The sequence below is a fragment of the Panulirus ornatus genome, chromosome 7, assembly GCF_036320965.1.
Source record: "Panulirus ornatus isolate Po-2019 chromosome 7, ASM3632096v1, whole genome shotgun sequence".
NCBI classification, from domain to species: Eukaryota; Metazoa; Arthropoda; class Malacostraca; order Decapoda; family Palinuridae; genus Panulirus; species Panulirus ornatus.
The window spans coordinates 37,388,099-37,409,722 of record NC_092230.1 but is presented as its reverse complement, the minus strand read 5'-3'; the positions used below and the strand labels follow the sequence as shown (position 1 = coordinate 37,409,722).

Genomic DNA, 21,624 nt, shown 5'->3' with positions numbered 1-21,624 from the left:
GAGTTGTGCGGAGGAGAGTGGCTGTGTTTGAAATGAGATGTTTGAGGACAATATGTGGAGTGAGGTGGTTTGATCGAGTAAGTAATGAAAGGGTAAGGAGATGTATTTATTTATTTTATTTTATTTTGCTTTGTTGCTGTCTCGCGCGTTTGCGAGGTAGCGCAAGGAAACAGACGTACGAAATGGCCCAACCCACCCCCATACACATGTATATACGTACACATCCACACACGCAAATATACATACCTATACATCTCAATGTACACATATATATACACACACACAGACATATACATATATACACATGTACATAATTCATACTGTCTGCCTTTATTTATTCCCATCGCCACCTCGCGATGGAAGGTGTGTGGTAATGAAAAGAGAAAAAGAGAAAAATACTAATATGTGTATATTTTTAGGGTACCTTACCTCAGTCAAAAAACATGGAAACTCAGAAAGCTAAGAGCTGTTCTGTGGATGAAGAAGAGCTTAAGGAGCTAGGTTTCACTTCTCAGGAAGAACTTCAAGAATCAACTTCTTCTGTGACCACTCCACAGGTTTGTAAAATTTTAGTAGGGTGTGAACATTATAATTCACACTTGTTACATGTATGTAAACTTGAAAATCAATATTTTTTCATTTCATTTATGATCCCTGGAGAATGAGAAAGAATATTACCCATACATTTTTAGTGCTTCATTATAGGTGACCAAGAGGGGCAGGAAATCTTCACATGCTGTATTATTACTCTACAAAAGAGTAATAGGAGAAGCCAAGTAAAGACTTTACCTCTCAAGCTTTTATGTCTGTTCATGGTGTAGCTTTTATTGGGCAAGACATAGTGAAGTGGTATGAAAAATGATATTATATAAATGTATGTATGTGTTTTGAATGGATACAGTGATCAGCTTGTGGAACTGTGTGCTGATACAGGACTGGTGATTGGGAATACCTGGTTTAAAAAGAGGGACATACACAAGTATACGTATATGAGTAGGAGAGATGGTCACTGGGCATTATTTGGTTTCATATTAATTGATAGGCAGATAAAAGAGACTTTTGGATGTAAATGTGCTGAGAGAGAGGCAGCTGATGGGATATCTGATCACTGTCGTGTGGGAATGAGGGTGAAGGTTTGTGGAGGTTTTTGGACAAGAAGAGACATTGGCATTGGGAAGATAGTGGAGAGATTAAATGAGCTTGGAAAAGAGACTTGTGTGAAGAAATACCAGGAGAGATTGAGTGTAGATTAGCAAAAGATGCAACTAAACGAAGTAAGGGGAGTGGGAGAGGATTGGGAGGTATTTATACACTGGCGTTATACATGCATTCTGCTAATCCTCACAAACCTTGCCACAAACCATACGTAGATTGAATATCCTTATCAGCCAATCAACAACACTCTAAATCCCCTTTCGTAATAAATTCAACAGCAGTACTATGCACTCTAGCCCCCTTGCTACATTTCTTCTTATGCAAGGCTTTCATCACTTCTTCTCTTTTCACCAAATCACTCTCCATAACTCTGTCACTTTGAATACCACCCTGACCAAAATACCCTACATCTGCCACTGTATCATCAAACACATTTAACAGTCCTTCATGATACTTGCTGTGTCTCCTCACTTCATCACTACCTGTTATCACTTCCCCCTTTTTCCCCCTCACCAATGTTCCCATTTTTTCCCTTGTCTTTTTCACATTATTTGCCTTCTTTCAAAACATTTTATTCTCCCTAAAGTCTACTGATACTTGCTCAACCCAACACTCGTTTACCTTCCTTTTCAATCACCTCACCTTTTTCTTAACCTTCTGTTGCTTTTTCTTGTACATCTCTCTTTTTTCTTTCACTAGCAACTTTACTTCATCCCACCACTCACTATTTCTAATCTGCCCACCTCCCACCTTTTGCACACTGCATGCATCTCTTGCACATGCCATCACTGCTTCCCTAAATACCTCCCATCCCTCACACACTCCGTTTGCTTCACTTACTTTCACCTTTTGCCATTCTACACTCAGTCTTTCATGGTATTTCTTCACACAAGTCTCTTCCAAGCTCACTTACTCTCACCACCCTCTTCTCCCCAACATTGTTTCATCTTTTTTGAAAGCCTATACAAATCTTCACCCTTGCCTCCACAAGATAGTGATCAGAAATCCCACTAGCTGCCCCTCTAAGAGCATTTACCTCCAGAAGTCTTTCTTTTACACAGTTATCCTGCTAACCATTTCTTCTTACATATGTGTACTTGTGTACATCCCTCTTTTTAAACCAGGTATTCTCAATTATCATTACTTTTTCAGCACAATTCTGCAAGCTCTTTTCCATATCACTTTCATATCACTTAATACCCCATGCATCCCAATTATACCCTCATCTGCCACATTACTTACCTGTGCATTAAAATCGCCCATCACTAATGCCCGGTCTCTTACATCAAAACTGCTGACACACTTCCCCAGATGTTCCCAAAACACTGACATCTCATGATCTTTCTTCTCATGGCTAGGTGCATAAGCTGTAGTAATAATCACCCATCTCTTGCCATCTATTTTCAGTTTTACCCACATCAATCTAGAATTTACTTCCATGCATTCACTCACACAGTCCCACAACTCCTGCTTCAGGAGTGTTGCTACTCCATCCTTAGGTCTTCTCTTCTTACTAACCACTGACTTTACTCCTAAGAAATTTTCAAACCATTCTTCCCCTCTACCCTTGAGCTGTGTTTCAGTCAGAGACATAACATCCAAGTTTGTTTGCTCAAACATACTACCTGTCTCTCCTCTCTTATCATCTTTGTTACATCGACACACATTTAGACACTCCAGCCTGAGCACTCCCTGCTGGGCTTCATCTTCTGTTCCCCCTTTTAGAATTTGAAATACAAGAAGCAGGGGTTTCAATCCCCCATTCCTAACCCCCTTTAGTTGCCTTCTATGACATGCAGGGTATACAAAGCTAGAATCCTTTCTCTGTTACTCCAGGGATATATAAATTGGATACTAGATTCCTTTGAAGACAAGATAAACTATTCTTAGCTCTTTAAGTATGTAAAAATCTAAATTATTTTTGCAGGCATCTGTTGATGATACACAAGCAGCTGGCAGATGTCTAGTGAGTGTACAGGCTTCTCCTTCCACAAAGAAGGAGGATTCACTCATACCATGTACTGCATCCAAACCTCATAGGGTCATTCTTGTCCAGGAGTCTCCCAAACACCTGGCAGCTTCTGCCCAAGAGTTACCAAAGGGTAATTCTCCTTCTAGTGATGTGATGGATGGAGAAAGTAGATATCTTGACCCAAAGGGTTTTGCTAATACAAATGGTGAGCATATGATCATCCTGTTTACAGATGAGGATCTTTTAAGTTTGTGTGAACATATAACTGTATTTCTTGGTTTTTCTCACAGTAAAATCATAGTGGATGCAAAATCTTTACCAAAGATTTCATCATTCAGCTATCTTTGTCTTTTTGTCAAGAAGCCCAGTGGCATTGTTTGAAACATATTGCGAAGAATACCAAGAATTATTTTTTTAGGTGGATACAAGTGCATGTGCTCTGACAGTTTCAGGTTGATTATTCATTCAGGGAACACTTGTGAATATTATGGGTTTGGGTGAAAAAATGGCACAAAGTTGAGTTTGAAAAGGTTCTCCAGTTTTATTGAAAACGAAAATGCAGTCCAAGTGGTTTGTATGTTCTGTTGATAAGTGGGATAACATCCATATAAAGTTTGTCCAGATTGCTAAATCAGATGTTCTGCATTGATTGGATATTGACTGAACCAAGATGACCCACTTCATACCTATTACCAATGAAATCAGTGTGACTTTTTCAACTTTCCATTTATCTCTTCTTTCATATGAGTTTGTCATTTCCCAAGTGAGTGAGGTAGCACCAGGAGCTGATGACTTTTATTCATATGTATGTTATATTAGATATAGAGTTGGTTTTCACTGTAAGCATTGCAATATTGTCATGGCTCCCTGCTGCTGCAAAATGGCTGATTAATCAGCCGAGTAAGTTTTGAGAAAAGTGGGTTTTTTTTAACCCTTTAGTTGTGTGTAAGAATGGGGATTTTTTGTTTTCCCACATCATTTCCAGTACCACTAGGCCAAGATCAGTCATGAAGACATTCCAGCACTTCAGGCCCACCAACAGTGTTCTTAAGTGAGTATGCATAGAACAGTTATAACCCAAGGAAGCACTGATGATCAAAAGCAGGGGAGGCATAGCAAGGCAGAGAAATTTTAATAAAATCTGAATAGTTTGTACAAGAATTGTTGGATTGTGAAGGTACTCTTTACAATCCACCTGCAGTGTCAACCACTGATTTCTAATATACCTGAATTGATTGAAAGGGATGTGAAGTTGTCTTCCAGCATTCAAGCTTCAAAGCACTGCAGCCAACTTGCTTCAGTACCACCAAATCCTAACAGCATTGAGACTGACATATTCTATTCTATACTCTGAAAGAATCTTCAAACATACTACTGGGGTATGTTCACTGTATTAATTTGTTCAGAAATGACAAGGACATATGGAGAGAATGAGTGAGGAAAGGTTGACAGAGAGGATATTTGTGTCCAAGGTGGAGGGAACAAGAAGCGGGAGACCAAGTTGGAGGTAGACGGATGGAGTGAAAAAGGTTTTGAGCAATCAGGGCCTGAAGATACAGGAAGGTGATAGGTGTGCATGGAATAGAATGAATTGGAACAGTGTGGTATACCAGGGTCAACATGCTGTCAGTGGACTGAACCAGGGCATGTTAAATGTCTGGGGTAAACCATGGAAAGGCCTGTGAAGCATGGATGTGGATGGGGAGCTGTGGTTTCGGTGCATTACGCATGACAACTAGAGACTAAGTGTGAACGAATGTGGCCTTTTTTGTCTGTTTTCCTGGCATTACCTCGCTGAAACTGGGTAGCGATGCTGTTTCCTGTTGGGCAGGGTAGCGCCATGAATGGACGAAGGCAAGCAAGTATGAATATGTACATGTGTATATATGTATTAGTCTGTGTATATGTATATGTATGTATATGTGCTGTGGTTTCAGTGCATAGCTGTGGTTTCAGCGCATTACACATGACAGCTAGAGACTGAGTGTTCATGATTGTGGCCTTTGTTGTCTTTTCCTAGCGCAGTCTTGCACAGGCACGGGGGGAGGGGAGTGCCATTTTATGTGTGGCGGGGTGGAGACGGGAATGGATGAAGGCAGCAAGTATGGATATGTACGTGTATATATATGTATATGTCTGTGTGTGTGTATGTATGTATACGTTGAAATGTATAGGTATGTATAGGTGCATGTGTGGGCATTTATGTATATACATGTGTATGTGGGTGGGTTGGGCCATTCTTTCGTCTGTTTCCATACACTACCTCACTAACATGGGAGACAGCAACTAAGTATGATAAATGAATAAATGTAATGTGCATGTATATGTGCATGTATGGGCGTTTATGTATATATATGTGTATGTGAGTGGATGGGCCATTCTTTGTCTGTGTCCTGGCGCTACCTCACTGACTCAGGAAATGACGATCAAGTATGATAAATAGATATGTTGGAGGTAAGTTGCTAGAAGCAGTGAAAAGTTTTTACCAAGGATGTAAGGCATGTGTATGAGTAGGAAGAGAGGAAAGTGATTGGTTCCCAGTGAATATTGGTTTGCGGCAGGGGCGCATGATGTCTCCATGGTTGTTTAATTTGTTTATGGATGGGGTGGTTAGGGAGGTGAATGTAAGAGTTTTGGAGAGAGGGGCAAGTATGCAGTCTGCTGTGGATGAGAGGGCTTGGGAAGTGAGTCAGTTGTTGTTCGCTGATGATTCAGCGCTGGTGGCTGATTGGAGTGAGAAACTGCATAGGCTGATGACTGAGTTTGGTAAAGTGTGTGAAAGAAGAAAGCTGAGAGTAAATGTGAACAAGAGCAAGGTTATTAGGTACAGTAGGGTTGAGGGACAAGTCAATTGGGAGGTAAGTTTTAATGGAGAAAAACTGGAGAAAGTGAAGTGTTTTAGATATCTGGGAGTGGCTTTGGCAGCAGATGGAACCATGGAAGCAGAAGTGAGTCACTGGGTGGGGAGAGGGCAAAAGTTCTGGGAGCATTGAAAAATGTGTGGAAGTCGAGAACATTATCTTGGAAAGCAAAAATGGTTGTGTTTGAAGGAATAGTGGTGCCAACAATGTTATATGGTTGCGAGGCATGGGCTATAGTTAGGGTTGTGCGGAAGAGGGTGGATGTGTTGGAAATGAGATGTCTGAGGACAATATGTGGTGTGAGGTTGTTTGATCGAGTAAGTAATGAAAGGGTAAAAGAGATGTGTGGTAATAAAAAGAGTGTGGTTGAGAGAGCAGAAGAGGGTGTATTGAAATGGTTTGGTCACATGGAGAGAATGGGTGAGGAAAGGTTGACAAAGAGGATATATGTAATAGAGGTGGAGAGATAACATATATATTTCTTTCTTTCTTTCAAACTATTCGCCATTTCCCGCATTAGCAAGGCAGCGTTAAGAACAGAGGACTGGGCCTCTGAGGGAATATCCTCACCTGGCCCCCTTCTCTGTTCCTTCTTTTGGAAAAAAACAAAAAAAAACAAGAGGGGAGGATTTCCAGCCCCGCGCTCCCTCCCCTTTTAGTCGCCTTCTACGACACGCAGGGAATACGTGGGAAGTATTCTTTCTCCCCTATCCCCAATGGATTGAACCAGGGCATGTGAAGCGTCTAGGGTAAACCATGGAAAGTTCTGTGGGGCCCGGATGTGGAAAGGGAGCTGTAGTTTCGGTGCATTATTACAAAGACAGCAAGAGACTGTTCTGTGGGGCCCGGATGTGGAAAGGGAGCTGTAGTTTCGGTGCATTATTACAAAGACAGCAAGAGACTGAGTGTGAACGAATGGGGCCTTTGTTGTCTTTTCCTAGCGCTACCTCGCGCACATGAGGGGGAGGGTGTTGTTATTCCATGTGTGGCGGGGTGGTGATGGGAATGAATAAAGGCAGACAGTATGAATTATGTACATGGGTATATATGTATATGTCTGTGTGTGTATGTCTACATTGAGATGTATAGGTATGTATATGTGCTGTGTGTGGATGTGTATGTATATACATGTGTATGTGGGTGGGTTGGGCCTTTCTTTCGTCTGTTTCCTTAAGCTGCCTCGCTAACGCGGGAGACAGGGACAAAGCAAAAAAAAAAAAGAGGGGCAAGTATGAAGTCTGTTGGGGATGAGAGAGCTTGGGAAGTGAGTCAGTTGTTGTTCGCTGATGATACAGCGCTGGTGGCTGATTCATGTGAGAAACTGCAGAAGCTGGTGACTGAGTTTGGTAAAGTGTGTGAAAGAAGAAAGTTAAGAGTAAATGTGAATAAGAGCAAGGTTATTAGGTACAGTAGGGTTGAGGGTCAAGTCAATTGGGAGGTGAGTTTGAATGGAGAAAAACTGGAGGAAGTGAAGTGTTTTAGATATCTGGGAGTGGATCTGGCAGCGGATGGAACCATGGAAGCGGAAGTGGATCATAGGGTGGGGGAGGGGGCGAAAATTCTGGGAGCCTTGAAGAATGTGTGGAAGTCGAGAACATTATCTCGGAAAGCAAAAATGGGTATGTTTGAAGGAATAGTGGTTCCAACAATGTTGTATGGTTGCGAGGCGTGGACTATGGATAGAGTTGTGCGCAGGAGGATGGATGTGCTGGAAATGAGATGTTTGAGGACAATGTGTGGTGTGAGGTGGTTTGATCGAGTAAGTAACGTAAGGGTAAGAGAGATGTGTGGAAATAAAAAGAGCGTGGTTGAGAGAGCAGAAGAGGGTGTTTTGAAATGGTTTGGTCACATGGAGAGAATGAGTGAGGAAAGATTGACCAAGAGGATATATGTGTCGGAGGTGGAGGGAACGAGGAGAAGAGGGAGACCAAATTGGAGGTGGAAAGATGGAGTGAAAAAGATTTTGTGTGATCGGGGCCTGAACATGCAGGAGGGTGAAAGGAGGGCAAGGAATAGAGTGAATTGGATATATGTGGTATACCGGGGTTGACGTGCTGTCAGTGGATTGAATCAAGGCATGTGAAGCGTCTGGGGTAAACCATGGAAAGCTGTGTAGGTGTGTATATTTGCGTGTGTGGACGTATGTATATACATGTGTATGGGGGGGGGTTGGGCCATTTCTTTCGTCTGTTTCCTTGCGCTACCTCGCAAACGCGGGAGACAGCGACAAAGTATAATAAAAAAAAAAATAATAATATATATATATATATATATATATATATATATATATATATATATATATATATATATATATACTGAGAGAGCTTGGGAAGTGAGTCAGTTGTTGTTCGCTGGTGATACAGCGCTGGAGGCTGATTCATGTGAGAAATTGCAGAAGCTGGTGACTGAGTTTGGTAAAGTGTGTGAAAGAAGAAACTTAAGAGTAAATGTGAATAAGAGCAAGGTTATTAGGTACAGTAGGGTTGAGGGTCAAGTCAATTGGGAGGTAAGTTTGAATGGAGAAAAACTGGAGGAAGTAAAGTGTTTTAGATATCTGGGAGTGGATCTGGCAGCGGATGGAACCATGGAAGCGGAAGTGGATCATAGGGTGGGGGAGGGGGCGAAAATTCTGGGGGCCTTGAAGAATGTGTGGAAGTCGAGAACATTATCTCGGAAAGCAAAAATGGGTATGTTTGAAGGAATAGTGGTTCCAACAATGTTGTATGGTTGCGAGGCGTGGGCTATGGATAGAGTTGTGTGCATGAGGATGGATGTGCTGGGAATGAGATGTTTGAGGACAATGTGTGGTGTGAGGTGGTTTGATCGAGTAAGTAACGTAAGGGTAAGAGAGATGTGTGGAAATAAAAAGAGCGTGGTTGAGAGAGCAGAAGAGGGTGTTTTGAAATGGTTTGGGCACATGGAGAGAATGAGTGAGGAAAGATTGACCAAGAGGATATATGTGTCGGAGGTGGAGGGAACGAGGAGAAGTGGGAGACCAAATTGGAGGTGGAAAGATGGAGTGAAAAAGATTTTGTGTGATCGGGGCCTGAACATGCAGGAGGGTGAAAGGAGGGCAAGGAATAGAGTGAATTGGATATATGTGGTATACCGGGGTTGACGTGCTGTCAGTGGATTGAATCAGGGCATGTGAAGCGTCTGGGGTAAACCATTGAAAGCTGTGTAGGTATGTATATTTGCGTGTGTGGACGTATGTATATACATGTGTATGGGGGTGGGTTGGGCCATTTCTTTCGTCTGTTTCCTTGCGCTACCTCGCAAACGCGGGAGACAGCGGCAAAAAAAAAAAAAATATATATATATATATATATATATATATATATATATATATATATATATATATATATATATATATATGAAGTCTGTTGGGGATGAGAGAGCTTGGGAAGTGAGTCAGTTGTTGTTCGCTGATGACACAGCGCTGGTGGCTGATTCATGTGTGAAACTGCAGAAGCTGGTGACTGAGTTTGGTAAAGTGTGTGGAAGAAGAAAGTTAAGAGTAAATGTGAATAAGAGCAAGGTTATTAGGTACAGTAGGGTTGAGGGTCAAGTCAATTGGGAGGTGAGTTTGAATGGAGAAAAACTGGAGGAAGTGAAGTGTTTTAGATATCTGGGAGTGGATCTGGCAGCGGATGGAACCATGGAAGCGGAAGTGGATCATAGGGTGGGGGAGGGGGCGAAAATTCTGGGAGCCTTGAAGAATGTGTGGAAGTCGAGAACATTATCTCGGAAAGCAAAAATAAGTATGTTTGAAGGAATAGTGGTTCCAACAATGTTGTATGGTTGCGAGGCGTGGGCTATGGATAGAGTTGTGCGCAGGAGGATGGATGTGCTGGAAATGAGATGTTTGAGGACAATGTGTGGTGTGAGGTGGTTTGATGGAGTGAGTAACGTAAGGGTAAGAGAGATGTGTGGAAATAAAAAGAGCGTGGTTGAGAGAGCAGAAGAGGGTGTTTTGAAGTGGTTTGGGCACATGGAGAGGATGAGTGAGGAAAGATTGACCAAGAGGATATATGTGTCGGAGGTGGAGGGAACAAGGAGAAGAGGGAGACCAAATTGGAGGTGGAAAGATGGAGTGAAAAAGATTTTGTGTGATCGGGGCCTGAACATGCAGGAGGGTGAAAGGAAGGCAAGGAATAGAGTGAATTGGAGCGATGTGGTATACCGGGGCTGACGTGCTGTCAGTGGATTGAATCAAGGCATGTGAAGCGTCTGGGGTAAACCATGGAAAGCTGTGTAGGTATGTATATTTGCGTGTGTGGACGTATGTATATACATGTGTATGGGGGGGGTTGGGCCATTTCTTTCGTCTGTTTCCTTGCGCTACCTCGCAAACGCGGGAGACAGCGACAAAGTATGAAAAAAAAAAAAAAAAAAAATATATATATATATATATACTGGGAGCCTTGAAGAATGTGTGGAAGTCGAGAACATTATCTCGGAAAGCAAAAATGGGTATGTTTGAAGGAATAGTGTTTCCAACAATGTTGTATGGTTGCGAGGCGTGGGCTATGGATAGAGTTGTGCGCAGGAGGATGGATGTGCTGGAAATGAGATGTTTGAGGACAATGTGTGGTGTGAGGTGGTTTGATCGAGTAAGTAACGTAAGGGTAAGAGAGATGTGTGGAAATAAAAAGAGCGTGGTTGAGAGAGCAGAAGAGGGTGTTTTGAAATGGTTTGGGCACATGGAGAGAATGAGTGAGGAAAGATTGACCAAGAGGATATATGTGTCGGAGGTGGAGGGAACGAGGAGAAGTGGGAGACCAAATTGGAGGTGGAAAGATGGAGTGAAAAAGATTTTGTGTGATCGGGGCCTGAACATGCAGGAGGGTGAAAGGAGGGCAAGGAATAGAGTGAATTGGATATATGTGGTATACCGGGGTTGACGTGCTGTCAGTGGATTGAATCAGGGCATGTGAAGCGTCTGGGGTAAACCATGAAAAGCTGTGTAGGTATGTATACTTGCGTGTGTGGACGTATGTATATACATGTGTATGGGGGTGGGTTGGGCCATTTCTTTCGTCTGTTTCCTTGCGCTACCTCACAAACGGGGGAGACAGCGGCAAAAAAAAAAAAAATATATATATATATATATATATATATATATATATATATATATATATATATATATATATATATATATATTTCCCTGGGGATAGGGGAGAAAGAATACTTCCCACGTATTCCCTGCGTGTCGTAGAAGGCGACTAAAAGGGAAGGGAGCGGGGGGCTGGAAATCCTCCCCTCTCGTTTTTTTTTTTTTTTTTTTTTCTTTCTCCCAAAAGAAGGAACAGAGAAGAGGGCCAGGTGAGGATATTCCCTCAAAGGCCGAGTCCTCTGTTCTTAACGCTACCTCGCTATCGCGGGAAATGGCGAATAGTATGGAAAAAAAAAAATATACACAGCTTTTCATGGTTTACCCCAGACGCTTCACATGCCCTGATTCAACCCACTGACAGCACGTCAACCCCGGTATACCACATCGATCCAATTCACTCTATTCTTTGCCCTCCTTTCACCCTCCTGCATGTTCAGGCCCCGATCACACAAAATCTTTTTCACTCCATCTTTCCACCTCCAATTTGGTCTCCCTCTTCTCCTCGTTCCCTCCACCTCCGACACATATATCCTCTTGGTCAATCTTTCCTCACTCATTCTCTCCATGTGACCAAACCATTTCAAAACACCCTCTTCTGCTCTCTCAACCACACTCTTTTTATTTCCACACATCTCTCTTACCCTTACGTTACTTACTCGATCAAACCACCTCACACCACACATTGTCCTCAAACATCTCATTTCCAGCACATCCATCCTCCTGCGCACAACTCTATCCATAGTCCACGCCTCGCAACCATACAACATTGTTGGAACCACTATTCCTTCAAACATACCCATTTTTGCTTTCCGAGATAATGTTCTCGACTTCCACACATTCTTCAAGGCTCCCAGAATTTTCGCCCCCTCCCCCACCCTATGATCCACTTCCGCTTCCATGGTTCCATCCGCTGCCAGATCCACTCCCAGATATCTAAAACACTTCACTTCCTCCAGTTTTTCTCCATTCAAACTCACCTCCCAATTGAATTGACCCTCAACCCTACTGTACCTAATAACCTTGCTCTTATTCACATTTACTCTTAACTTTCTTCTTTCACACACTTTACCAAACTCAGTCACCAGCTTCTGCAGTTTCTCACATGAATCAGCCACCAGCGCTGTATCATCAGCGAACAACAACTGACTCACTTCCCAAGCTCTCTCATCCCCAACAGACTTCATACTTGCCCCTCTTTCCAAAACTCTTGCATTCACTTCCCTAACAACCCCATCCATAAACAAATTAAACAGCCATGGAGACATCACACACCCCTGCCGTAAACCTACATTCACTGAGAACCAATCACTTTCCTCTCTTCCTACACGTACACATGCCTTACATCCTCAATAAAAACTTTTCACTGTTTCTAACAACTTGCCTCCCACACCATATATTCTTAATACCTTCCACAGAGCATCTCTATCAACTCTATCATATGCCTTCTCCAGATCCATAAATGCTACATATATATATATATATATATATATATATATATATATATATATGGTTGTATGGTTGCGAGGCGTGGGCTATGGATAGAGTTGTGCGCAGGAGGATGGATGTGCTGGAAATGAGATGTTTGAGGACAATGTGTGGTGTGAGGTGGTTTGATCGAGTAAGTAACGTAAGGGTAAGAGAGATGTGTGGAAATAAAAAGAGCGTGGTTGAGAGAGCAGAAGAGGGTGTTTTGAAATGGTTCGGGCACATGGAGAGAATGAGTGAGGAAAGATTGACCAAGAGAATATATGTGTTGGAGATGGAGGGAACGAGGAGAAGAGGGAGACCAAATTGGAGGTGGAAAGATGGAGTGAAAAAGATTTTGTGTGATCGGGGCCTGAACATGCAGGAGGGTGAAAGGAGGGCAAGGAATAGAGTGAATTGGAGCGATGTGGTATACTGGGGTTAACGTGCTGTCAGTGGATTGAATCAAGGCATGTGAAGCGTCTGGGGTAAACCATGGAAAGTTGTGTAGGTATGTATATTTGCGTGTGTGGACGTATGTATATACATGTGTATGGGGGTGGGTTGGGCCATTTCTTTCATCTGTTTCCTTGCGCTACCTCGCAAACGTGGGAGACAGCGACAAAGCAAAAAAAAAAAAAAAAAAATATATATATATATATATATATATATATACACACACATGAACAAAGTGCATAGGAACGCACACCTTCAAAGAACACACAAACCTCCAACAGCCAGGATCGAACCCGGGACCCCTGTGCCACAGGTGGGAATGCTACCACTACCTTGCTGACACAGGAAACAACAATTATGTAAAATGATAAGAAAAATAATATATATGTTCGTGCTTATGCCAGTAGGCACTTATTTATTGACCATTTCCAGAGGGTGGATGAGCAGCTTGTTTGGTTGTGAGCTACATGCTTTGTGAGGCATTGAAACCTGGGCTTGTGAGGTTGATGGGTCACAACACTAAGCATTGCAGAATGGGAGGTTCTCCTTTAACTTTAACAGATTTGGATTTCTTGAAACTAATATGTGTATGACCTAATATACATATAACTGTATTATTGACAAAAATGTTTCTTCAGGTGTATTCCAGTCAATTATTTCATTTGTTGGTCTGCACTAGTCAGAAAATTGTCAGACCAGCAAACTCACCTACAGTATTTTGTTGTGTTTCCCACTGCATCATCTTTTTTTTAAGTGTTTATGCATGTTTATGCAGTACAGTATTTTTAACCCTCTTTCATCTTACAGCATATGGAACTGCAAAGTTGGATCTGTTTAATGAAAAGAGAGAAGATGAATGTGTCCCTATTGATTCTGATGATGAATTATTTGATGTTTCATCATCTAGTCGCGTAAAAGAAAATCCAAGTCCATTCACTGTCCGTACACCATCTGATGCTTCAATAATGAGTTATGTTAAAGGTAAGTGTTAACACTTAGAATAGTGAACTACAGTAGTGTTGTCTTTTCATTACTTTTCTTTTTTAGTCACTCATTGCTGTCACTTTGGTACTATCAAGTATAAAGCTGTTATGAACTCAGAGTAATGAAGAAAGTTCTTCCTGCTATGTGTGTGTTTGTGTAGTTACTTATTTGTACATTAGAAGTAAAGACTTTTACTCTTGTGGGGCCCCACATCTTTTACTTTCTATGCCCTCAGGAAGACTTTAATATTTGTAAGCTGCCTGCATTTATTGTATCCTTGCTTAGACACAAAACCAGTATTCCTTGATATCTTTCCAGAAGAGCTTCCTCCTCAGCTTCTGATCATGGTCTCTGGTAACTCTTGTACTGCACCTTGTAAAGAGGTGTTTACTGTCAACAACATCTAGTTGATTTAGAAACATAATCTCGTAATCAAAAACATAACCTCTTAACCAGATTTCTTTTGCCACACTAAGAATTCACATTTTTGAAGTTGTACATAATAATGTGTTTAACTTTATAGTTTCAAAGATATCTATATGACAATGAAGAAAATCAGTTTAGAAGTATATTTCATTCAGTATTGTCATTCTGATAATGTGTAGTGGTTTTGTGGTTGTGTTTCGAAAGAATCCCTGACAATGGAAAGGCTTGGTTCATCTTTTATTTTCTATTCCAACTCTTAAACCTTATTATTAGTCTCTTTTACCAATATAGTGGAAGTGAAGGTACATAGGAAAAGATCAGCATGGTTGCAGGGAGAAAACTGGCATTCAGCTTGTGGAAAAGAAGAGTTTCATCACCCACTAAGAGATAATTAGCATGTATAGGATTTAGAAAATGTTAGTCTTAGAACTTAATTATGCAAAGCAAGTGACACAGCAAGAACTGTTTCATAAGGCATCAAGGCATTGTACCTGCTGAGGTATAGCAAGGCCATCCTTTTCACTAAATTCTTTACCTGGTGCCCCTGAAATTAACTTAGCCTGGATTTTGATAAACCTCCAAGCACATACACCACAGCTCTTATGATGGGTGAAATGCAAATTTATTTGCTTCCTCTCCAGCGGCAACCTTATCTCAGCAAGATGACAGTCATGTTTGCTTGTGCTTAAGCTCAACTGGGCCATTTGCCACCCTCTGGCACTTTAGCTTCTATGTAATCATCTGTCACTAACATAGTGTACTTTGTACATTTTGGTATAGGAAACAAGGAAGAATTTTTGGTAAGTACAGTTAATAACTACAATGGTAACGTTTGAAACTTACATAAACATGCTTTTGCAAGCAAGCATTGGGAACAAATGAAAAGTGGTCGCATATGCTTCATCCACTTTTGGGGACATTGACAGTGTGTAAGATAAATTGTAAACAAATCAACAACAAACATGAATGCCATTGACCTACTCTTCTTAAGTGACAGCTTTCATCTCATCTTTAAGGTCAGTATACCTAACATCCTTGATCATGATAGAGGAGTGCCCAATAATTACAGGGTAGAAATTGGTAAAGACCAACAAGATGGTACAAGAGAAGATAGACAAAATTTAAACAACTAAACTTCAACTTTGAAATGATTAATTGGAGCAAAGTCAGTAACTTGATAGTAGATAGAAAGTAAAGTGAAGGTCTTTTTAACATTAATGCAAACCAAAATGCACATATTTCCTGCTAGAGCATAGATCAGATAATGCAACTTTTATATCATATAGCATAAAATATGTTAAGAAACAGAAAGCATCGTCAGAATAGGAGAGAATGGAAGAAAAGATGAGATATGCAATAGAGTCAAAATAGAGGAACTAGATAAGATAACTAAAACTGACAAGGAATTAATAGGATAACATTGAAAGGCTCCATGATGAAGTCAGTGCTCGAGAACTGCCGTAGGCAGTTGGACTGAATGTCCGCTGGACTGAGGGCTTCATCTTCCTCTTATGTTCGCTGCATACAGTAGATAATCTATAATCACTTCGTTATTATGGATGAAATATACAAGAAACGTGTTCCTGGATCACAACACAAACATATGGTGACAGTGATATGGCGACAGTGATTGTGTCAGCGTCGCGTCGCCTCGCCGCAGTGTATCGAGACAGACTTCCCCAGAACTTTTAAAGGGGAAGTAATGTTTATAGTTGTGTTAATGGAGTGATAGTTTTCATGCATGGTGTTTTTGACAAGAAAATAGTGAAGTTGGAGAAAAATGTAGCTTAGACATTGAAGCTTATTGATACAGTGGTGAAATTGATGAGAACTGCTATTGACGTTTGTGTGAATAAATTGTACATTTCCTTTTCCATAGCCAGGGGTTGAACCATTATGTGACATTCTTTTTTTTTCATTCATTTCAATCTAAAAGTTTGTTTCTAAATTGTTTCTTGCATTTTTCATGTGTATGTGTGTGTATGTGTGTGTGTGTGTGTGTATGTGCGTATGTGTGTGTATGTGTGTGTGTGTGTATATGTATATATATATGTATATTATCCCTGGGGATAGGGGTGAAAGAATACTTCCCACGTATTCCTCGCGTGTCGTAGAAAGCGACTAGAGGGGACGGGAGCTGGGGGCCGGAAATCCTCCCCTCCTTGTATTAACTTTCTAAAATGGGAAACAGAAGAAGGAGTCACGCGGGGAGTGATCATCCTCCTCGAAGGCTCAGAGTGGGGTGCCTAAATGTGTGTGGATGTAACCAAGATGTGAAAAAAGGAGAGATAGGTAGTATGTTTGAGGAAAGGAACCTGGATGTTTTGGCTCTGAGTGAAACGAAGCTCAAGGGTAAAGGGGAAGAGTGGTTTGGAAATGTCTGGGGAGTGAAGTCAGGGGTTAGTGAGAGGACAAGAGCAAGGGAAGGAGTAGCAATACTCCTGAAACAGGAGTTGTGGGAGTATGTGATAGAATGTAAGAAAGTAAATTCTCGATTGATATGGGTAAAATTGAAAGTTGATGGAGAGAGGTGGGTGATTATTGGTGCATATGCACCTGGGCATGAGAAGAAAGATCATGAGAGGCAAGTGTTTTGGGAGCAGCTGAATGAGTGTGTTAGCGGTTTTGATGCACGAGACCGGGTTATAGTGATGGGTGATTTGAATGCAAAGGTGAGTAATGTGGCAGTTGAGGGAATAATTGGTATGCATGGGGTGTTCAGTGTTGTAAATGGAAATGGTGAAGAGCTTGTAGATTTATGTGCTGAAAAAGGACTGATGATTGGGAATACCTGGTTTAAAAAGCGAGATATACATAAGTATACTTATGTAAGTAGGAGAGATGGCCAGAGAGCGTTATTGGATTACGTGTTAATTGACAGGCGTGCGAAAGAGAGACTTTTGGATGTTAATGTGCTGAGAGGTGCAACTGGAGGGATGTCTGATCATTATCTTGTGGAGGCTAAGGTGAAGATTAGTATGGGTTTTCAGAAAAGAGGAGTGAATGTTGGGGTGAAGAAGGTGGTGAGAGTGAGTGAGCTTGGGAAGGAGACCTGTGTGGGGAAGTACCAGGAGAGACTGTGTACAGAATGGAAAAAGGTGAGAACAATGGAAGTAAGGGGAGTGGGGGAGGAATGGGATGTATTTAGGGAATCAGTGATGGATTGCGCAAAAGATGCTTGTGGCATGAGAAGAGTGGGAGGTGGGCTGTTTAGAAAGGGTAGTGAGTGGTGGGATGAAGAAGTAAGAGTATTAGTGAAAGAGAAGAGAGAGGCATTTGGACGATTTTTGCAGGGAAAAAATGCAATTGAGTGGGAGAAGTATAAAAGAAAGAGACAGGAGGTCAAGAGAAAGGTGCAAGAGGTGAAAAAAAGGGCAAATGAGAGTTGGGGTGAGAGACTATCAGTAAATTTTAGGGAGAATAAAAAGATGTTCTGGAAGGAGGTAAATAGGGTGCGTAAGACAAGGGAGCAAATGGGAACTTCAGTGAAGGGCGTAAATGGGGAGGTGATAACAAGTAGCGGTGATGTGAGAAGGAGATGGAATGAGTATTTTGAAGGTTTGTTAAATGTGTCTGATGACAGAGTGGCAGATATAGGGTGTTTTGGTCGAGGTGGTGTGCAAAGTGAGAGGGTTAGGGAAAATGATTTGGTAAACAGAGAAGAGGTAGTAAAAGCTTTGCGGAAGATGAAAGCCGGCAAGGCAGCAGGTTTGGATGGTATTGCAGTGGAATTTATTAAAAAAGGGGGTGACTGTATTGTTGACTGGTTGGTAAGGTTATTTAATGTATGTATGACTCATGGTGAGGTGCCTGAGGATTGGCGGAATGCGTGCATAGTGCCATTGTACAAAGGCAAAGGGGATAAGAGTGAGTGCTCAAATTACAGAGGTATAAGTTTGTTGAGTATTCCTGGTAAATTATATGGGAGGGTATTGATTGAGTGGGTGAAGGCATGTACAGAGCATCAGATTGGGGAAGAGCAGTGCGGTTTCAGAAGTGGTAGAGGATGTGTGGATCAGGTGTTTGCTTTGAAGAATGTATGTGAGAAATACTTAGAAAAGCAAATGGATTTGTATGTAGCATTTATGGATCTGGAGAAGGCATATGATAGAGTTGATAGAGATGCTCTGTGGAAGGTACTAAGAATATATGGTGTGGGAGGCAAGTTGTTAGAAGCAGTGAAAAGTTTTTATCGAGGATGTAAGGCATGTGTACGTGTAGGAAGAGAGGAAAGTGATTGGTTCTCAGTGAATGTAGGTTTGCGGCAGGGGTGTGTGATGTCTCCATGGTTGTTTAATTTGTTTATGGATGGGGTTGTTAGGGAGGTAAATGCAAGAGTCCTGGAAAGAGGGGCAAGTATGAAGTGTGTTGGGGATGAGAGAGCTTGGGAAGTGAGTCAGTTGTTGTTCGCTGATGATACAGCACTGGTGGCTGATTCATGTGAGAAACTGCAGAAGCTGGTGACTGAGTTTGGTAAAGTGTGTGGAAGAAGAAAGTTAAGAGTAAATGTGAATAAGAGCAAGGTTATTAGGTACAGTAGGGGTGAGGGTCAAGTCAATTGGGAGGTGAGTTTGAATGGAGAAAAACTGGAGGAAGTGAAGTGTTTTAGATATCTGGGAGTGGATCTGGCAGCGGATGGAACCATGGAAGCGGAAGTGGATCATAGGGTGGGGGAGGGGGCAAAAATTTTGGGAGCCTTGAAAAATGTGTGGAAGTCGAGAACATTATCTCAGAAAGCAAAAATGGGTATGTTTGAAGGAATAGTGGTTCCAACAATGTTGTATGGTTGCGAGGCGTGGGCTATGGATAGAGATGTGCGCAGGAGGATGGATGTGCTGGAAATGAGATGTTTGAGGACAATGTGTGGTGTGAGGTGGTTTGATCGAGTAAGTAACGTAAGGGTAAGAGAGATGTGTGGAAATAAAAAGAGCGTGGTTGAGAGAGCAGAAGAGGGTGTTTTGAAATGGTTTGGGCACATGGAGAGAATGAGTGAGGAAAGATTGACCAAGAGGATATATGTGTCGGAGGTGGAGGGAACGAGGAGAAGAGGGAGACCAAATTGGAGGTGGAAAGATGGAGTGAAAAAGATTTTGTGTGATCGGGGCCTGAACATGCAGGAGGGTGAAAGGAGGGCAAGGAATAGAGTGAATTGGAGCGATGTGGTATACAGGGGTTGACGTGCTGTCAGTGGATTGAATCAAGGCATGTGAAGCGTCTGGGGTAAACCATGGAAAGCTGTGTAGGTATGTATATTTGCGTGTGTGGACGTATGTACATGTGTATGGGGGGGGGGTTGGGCCATTTCTTTCGTCTGTTTCCTTGCGCTACCTCGCAAACGCGGGAGACAGCGACAAAGTATAAAAAAAAAAAAAAAAAACATTGAAAAGAAAAGAGAATAAATGAGAAGACAATAAATCAAAACATGGAACAGAATACAAAATTTCTGCATGTACATAAATAAAGCATACAAGAAAAGCTCAGAGATGACCATTTAAGGCAGGGGACTGTAATGAAAATGACCACAGATAAATATACCAGATAGTAGTCAATCAATAAGTTGTGTTTTAAAAAAGAGAGAAGATATATGAGATGAAATATTTAATCAATTTGACGAGCATGATCTTACAGATACCAGCATAATAGAAAGAGATGTAATAGAGGTGATCAGCCTTCTCAAAGGTAACTCAGCACAGGGACCTCATGATAAGCCAGCCATATTAAAAAAAAGACAGAAATGACAATAGCAAAGCCCCTCACCGTATTACTTAGGCACAGCATAGGCCAGTCAAGTATTACAGACAAACATGAAATGGCACACGTAACACCAGCACACAAGAACAGATCCAGATTGGTACCAGAAAAGCATAGACTGATTTTTGTAATATCACCTATAATGGAAACATATGACAAAACAGTAAAGGAATAATCTTATAAATGAAGCTTACTTTGAATATCTTATGCAAGTGAGAATTTTTACCTTCTTTTCTAGATTAAGGCAGAAGTATGTGACAAAGTTAATTACAGAGTGTTACAGTGCCAAAACAGAATATTAATGGGCAATAGGAAATTGGATTATTGAATTCCTATCCGTAAGAAGATTCACCAGGGTAACAAGTGGGAACATGTCTGAAGAGATGCTTTCAGGTTTACCTCATGATATGGTATTAGCATCAGTACTTTTTGAAATTCTAATTTCAGGCACTGCCAAGGATGTAAAGAAAATTATAGCCATGCACTTTGCAGAAGACTTAAGAATAAGCACAGTAAGATGGAGAATACAGAAAAGGACTAGGAGAAAATTTAAGGAGACCTAGATAATTTCTGCAGATGAATGAAAAAGAACCTAACAAAATTCAGTGGGGCTAAATTTGGTCAAGTAAGTCATGAGAGAGCAGAAGAGGGTGTTTTGAAATGGTTTGGGCACATGGAGAGAATGAGTGAGGAAAGATTGACCAAGAGGATATATGTGTCGGAGGTGGAGGGAACGAGGAGAAGAGGGAGACCAAATTGGAGGTGGAAAGATGGAGTGAAAAAGATTTTGTGTGATCGGGGCCTGAACATGCAGGAGGGTGAAAGGAGGGCAAGGAATAGAGTGAATTGGAGCGATGTGGTATACCGGGGTTGACGTGCTGTCAGTGGATTGAATCAAGGCATGTGAAGCGTCTGGGGTAAACCATGGAAAGCTGTGTAGGTATGTATATTTGCGTGTGTGGACGTATGTATATACATGTGTATGGGGGTGGGTTGGGCCATTTCTTTCGTCTGTTTCCTTGCGCTACCTCGCAAACGCGGGAGACAGAAAAAAAAAAAAAAAAAAAAAAAAAGTCATGTAATGACTAACATTTTTGCTGTTCCTTCCTACAAAGGCCAAACAGAAAGAGATAGAGACTGAAGAACATATCAGAATCCTGGTAGTCTTTTTGGATTTATAGTACTCTCAAGCTAAGTAATGAGTACTTTGAGATTGAGAACATTCACAGTGAGAGACAGAAAGCTGATGATGAAAGTGTTCAGGTTTATAGTAGAACCAAAGTTAGATATCGCTGTGATGTAAGGTCACCACATAATCAAATGGAAATAAACAAGCAAGAAATATCTTCTATATATATAGGAGGCTCCAGTCATGGACAAAGGTTCACATCAAGGCCAGGCCTTAATCAAGATATAGAGAGGATTGTTACAGGGGAAAA

The 21,624-nt window shown here is 41.4% G+C and overlaps 1 protein-coding gene across 4 annotated transcripts in view; it reads left to right on the top strand.

Moving 5' to 3' along the window:
* The window catches only part of LOC139749531 (uncharacterized), a 152,993-nt gene that overhangs the window by 110,961 nt on the left and 20,408 nt on the right, over positions 1-21,624 (top strand). For all 4 annotated transcript variants that reach the window (XM_071663498.1, XM_071663497.1, XM_071663499.1 and 1 more), the window contains 3 exons: positions 420-557; positions 3,083-3,332; positions 13,832-14,005. In XM_071663498.1, coding sequence (XP_071519599.1) covers positions 420-557; positions 3,083-3,332; positions 13,832-14,005 — 562 coding nt within the window. The remainder of the gene's footprint in view (positions 1-419; positions 558-3,082; positions 3,333-13,831; positions 14,006-21,624) is intronic.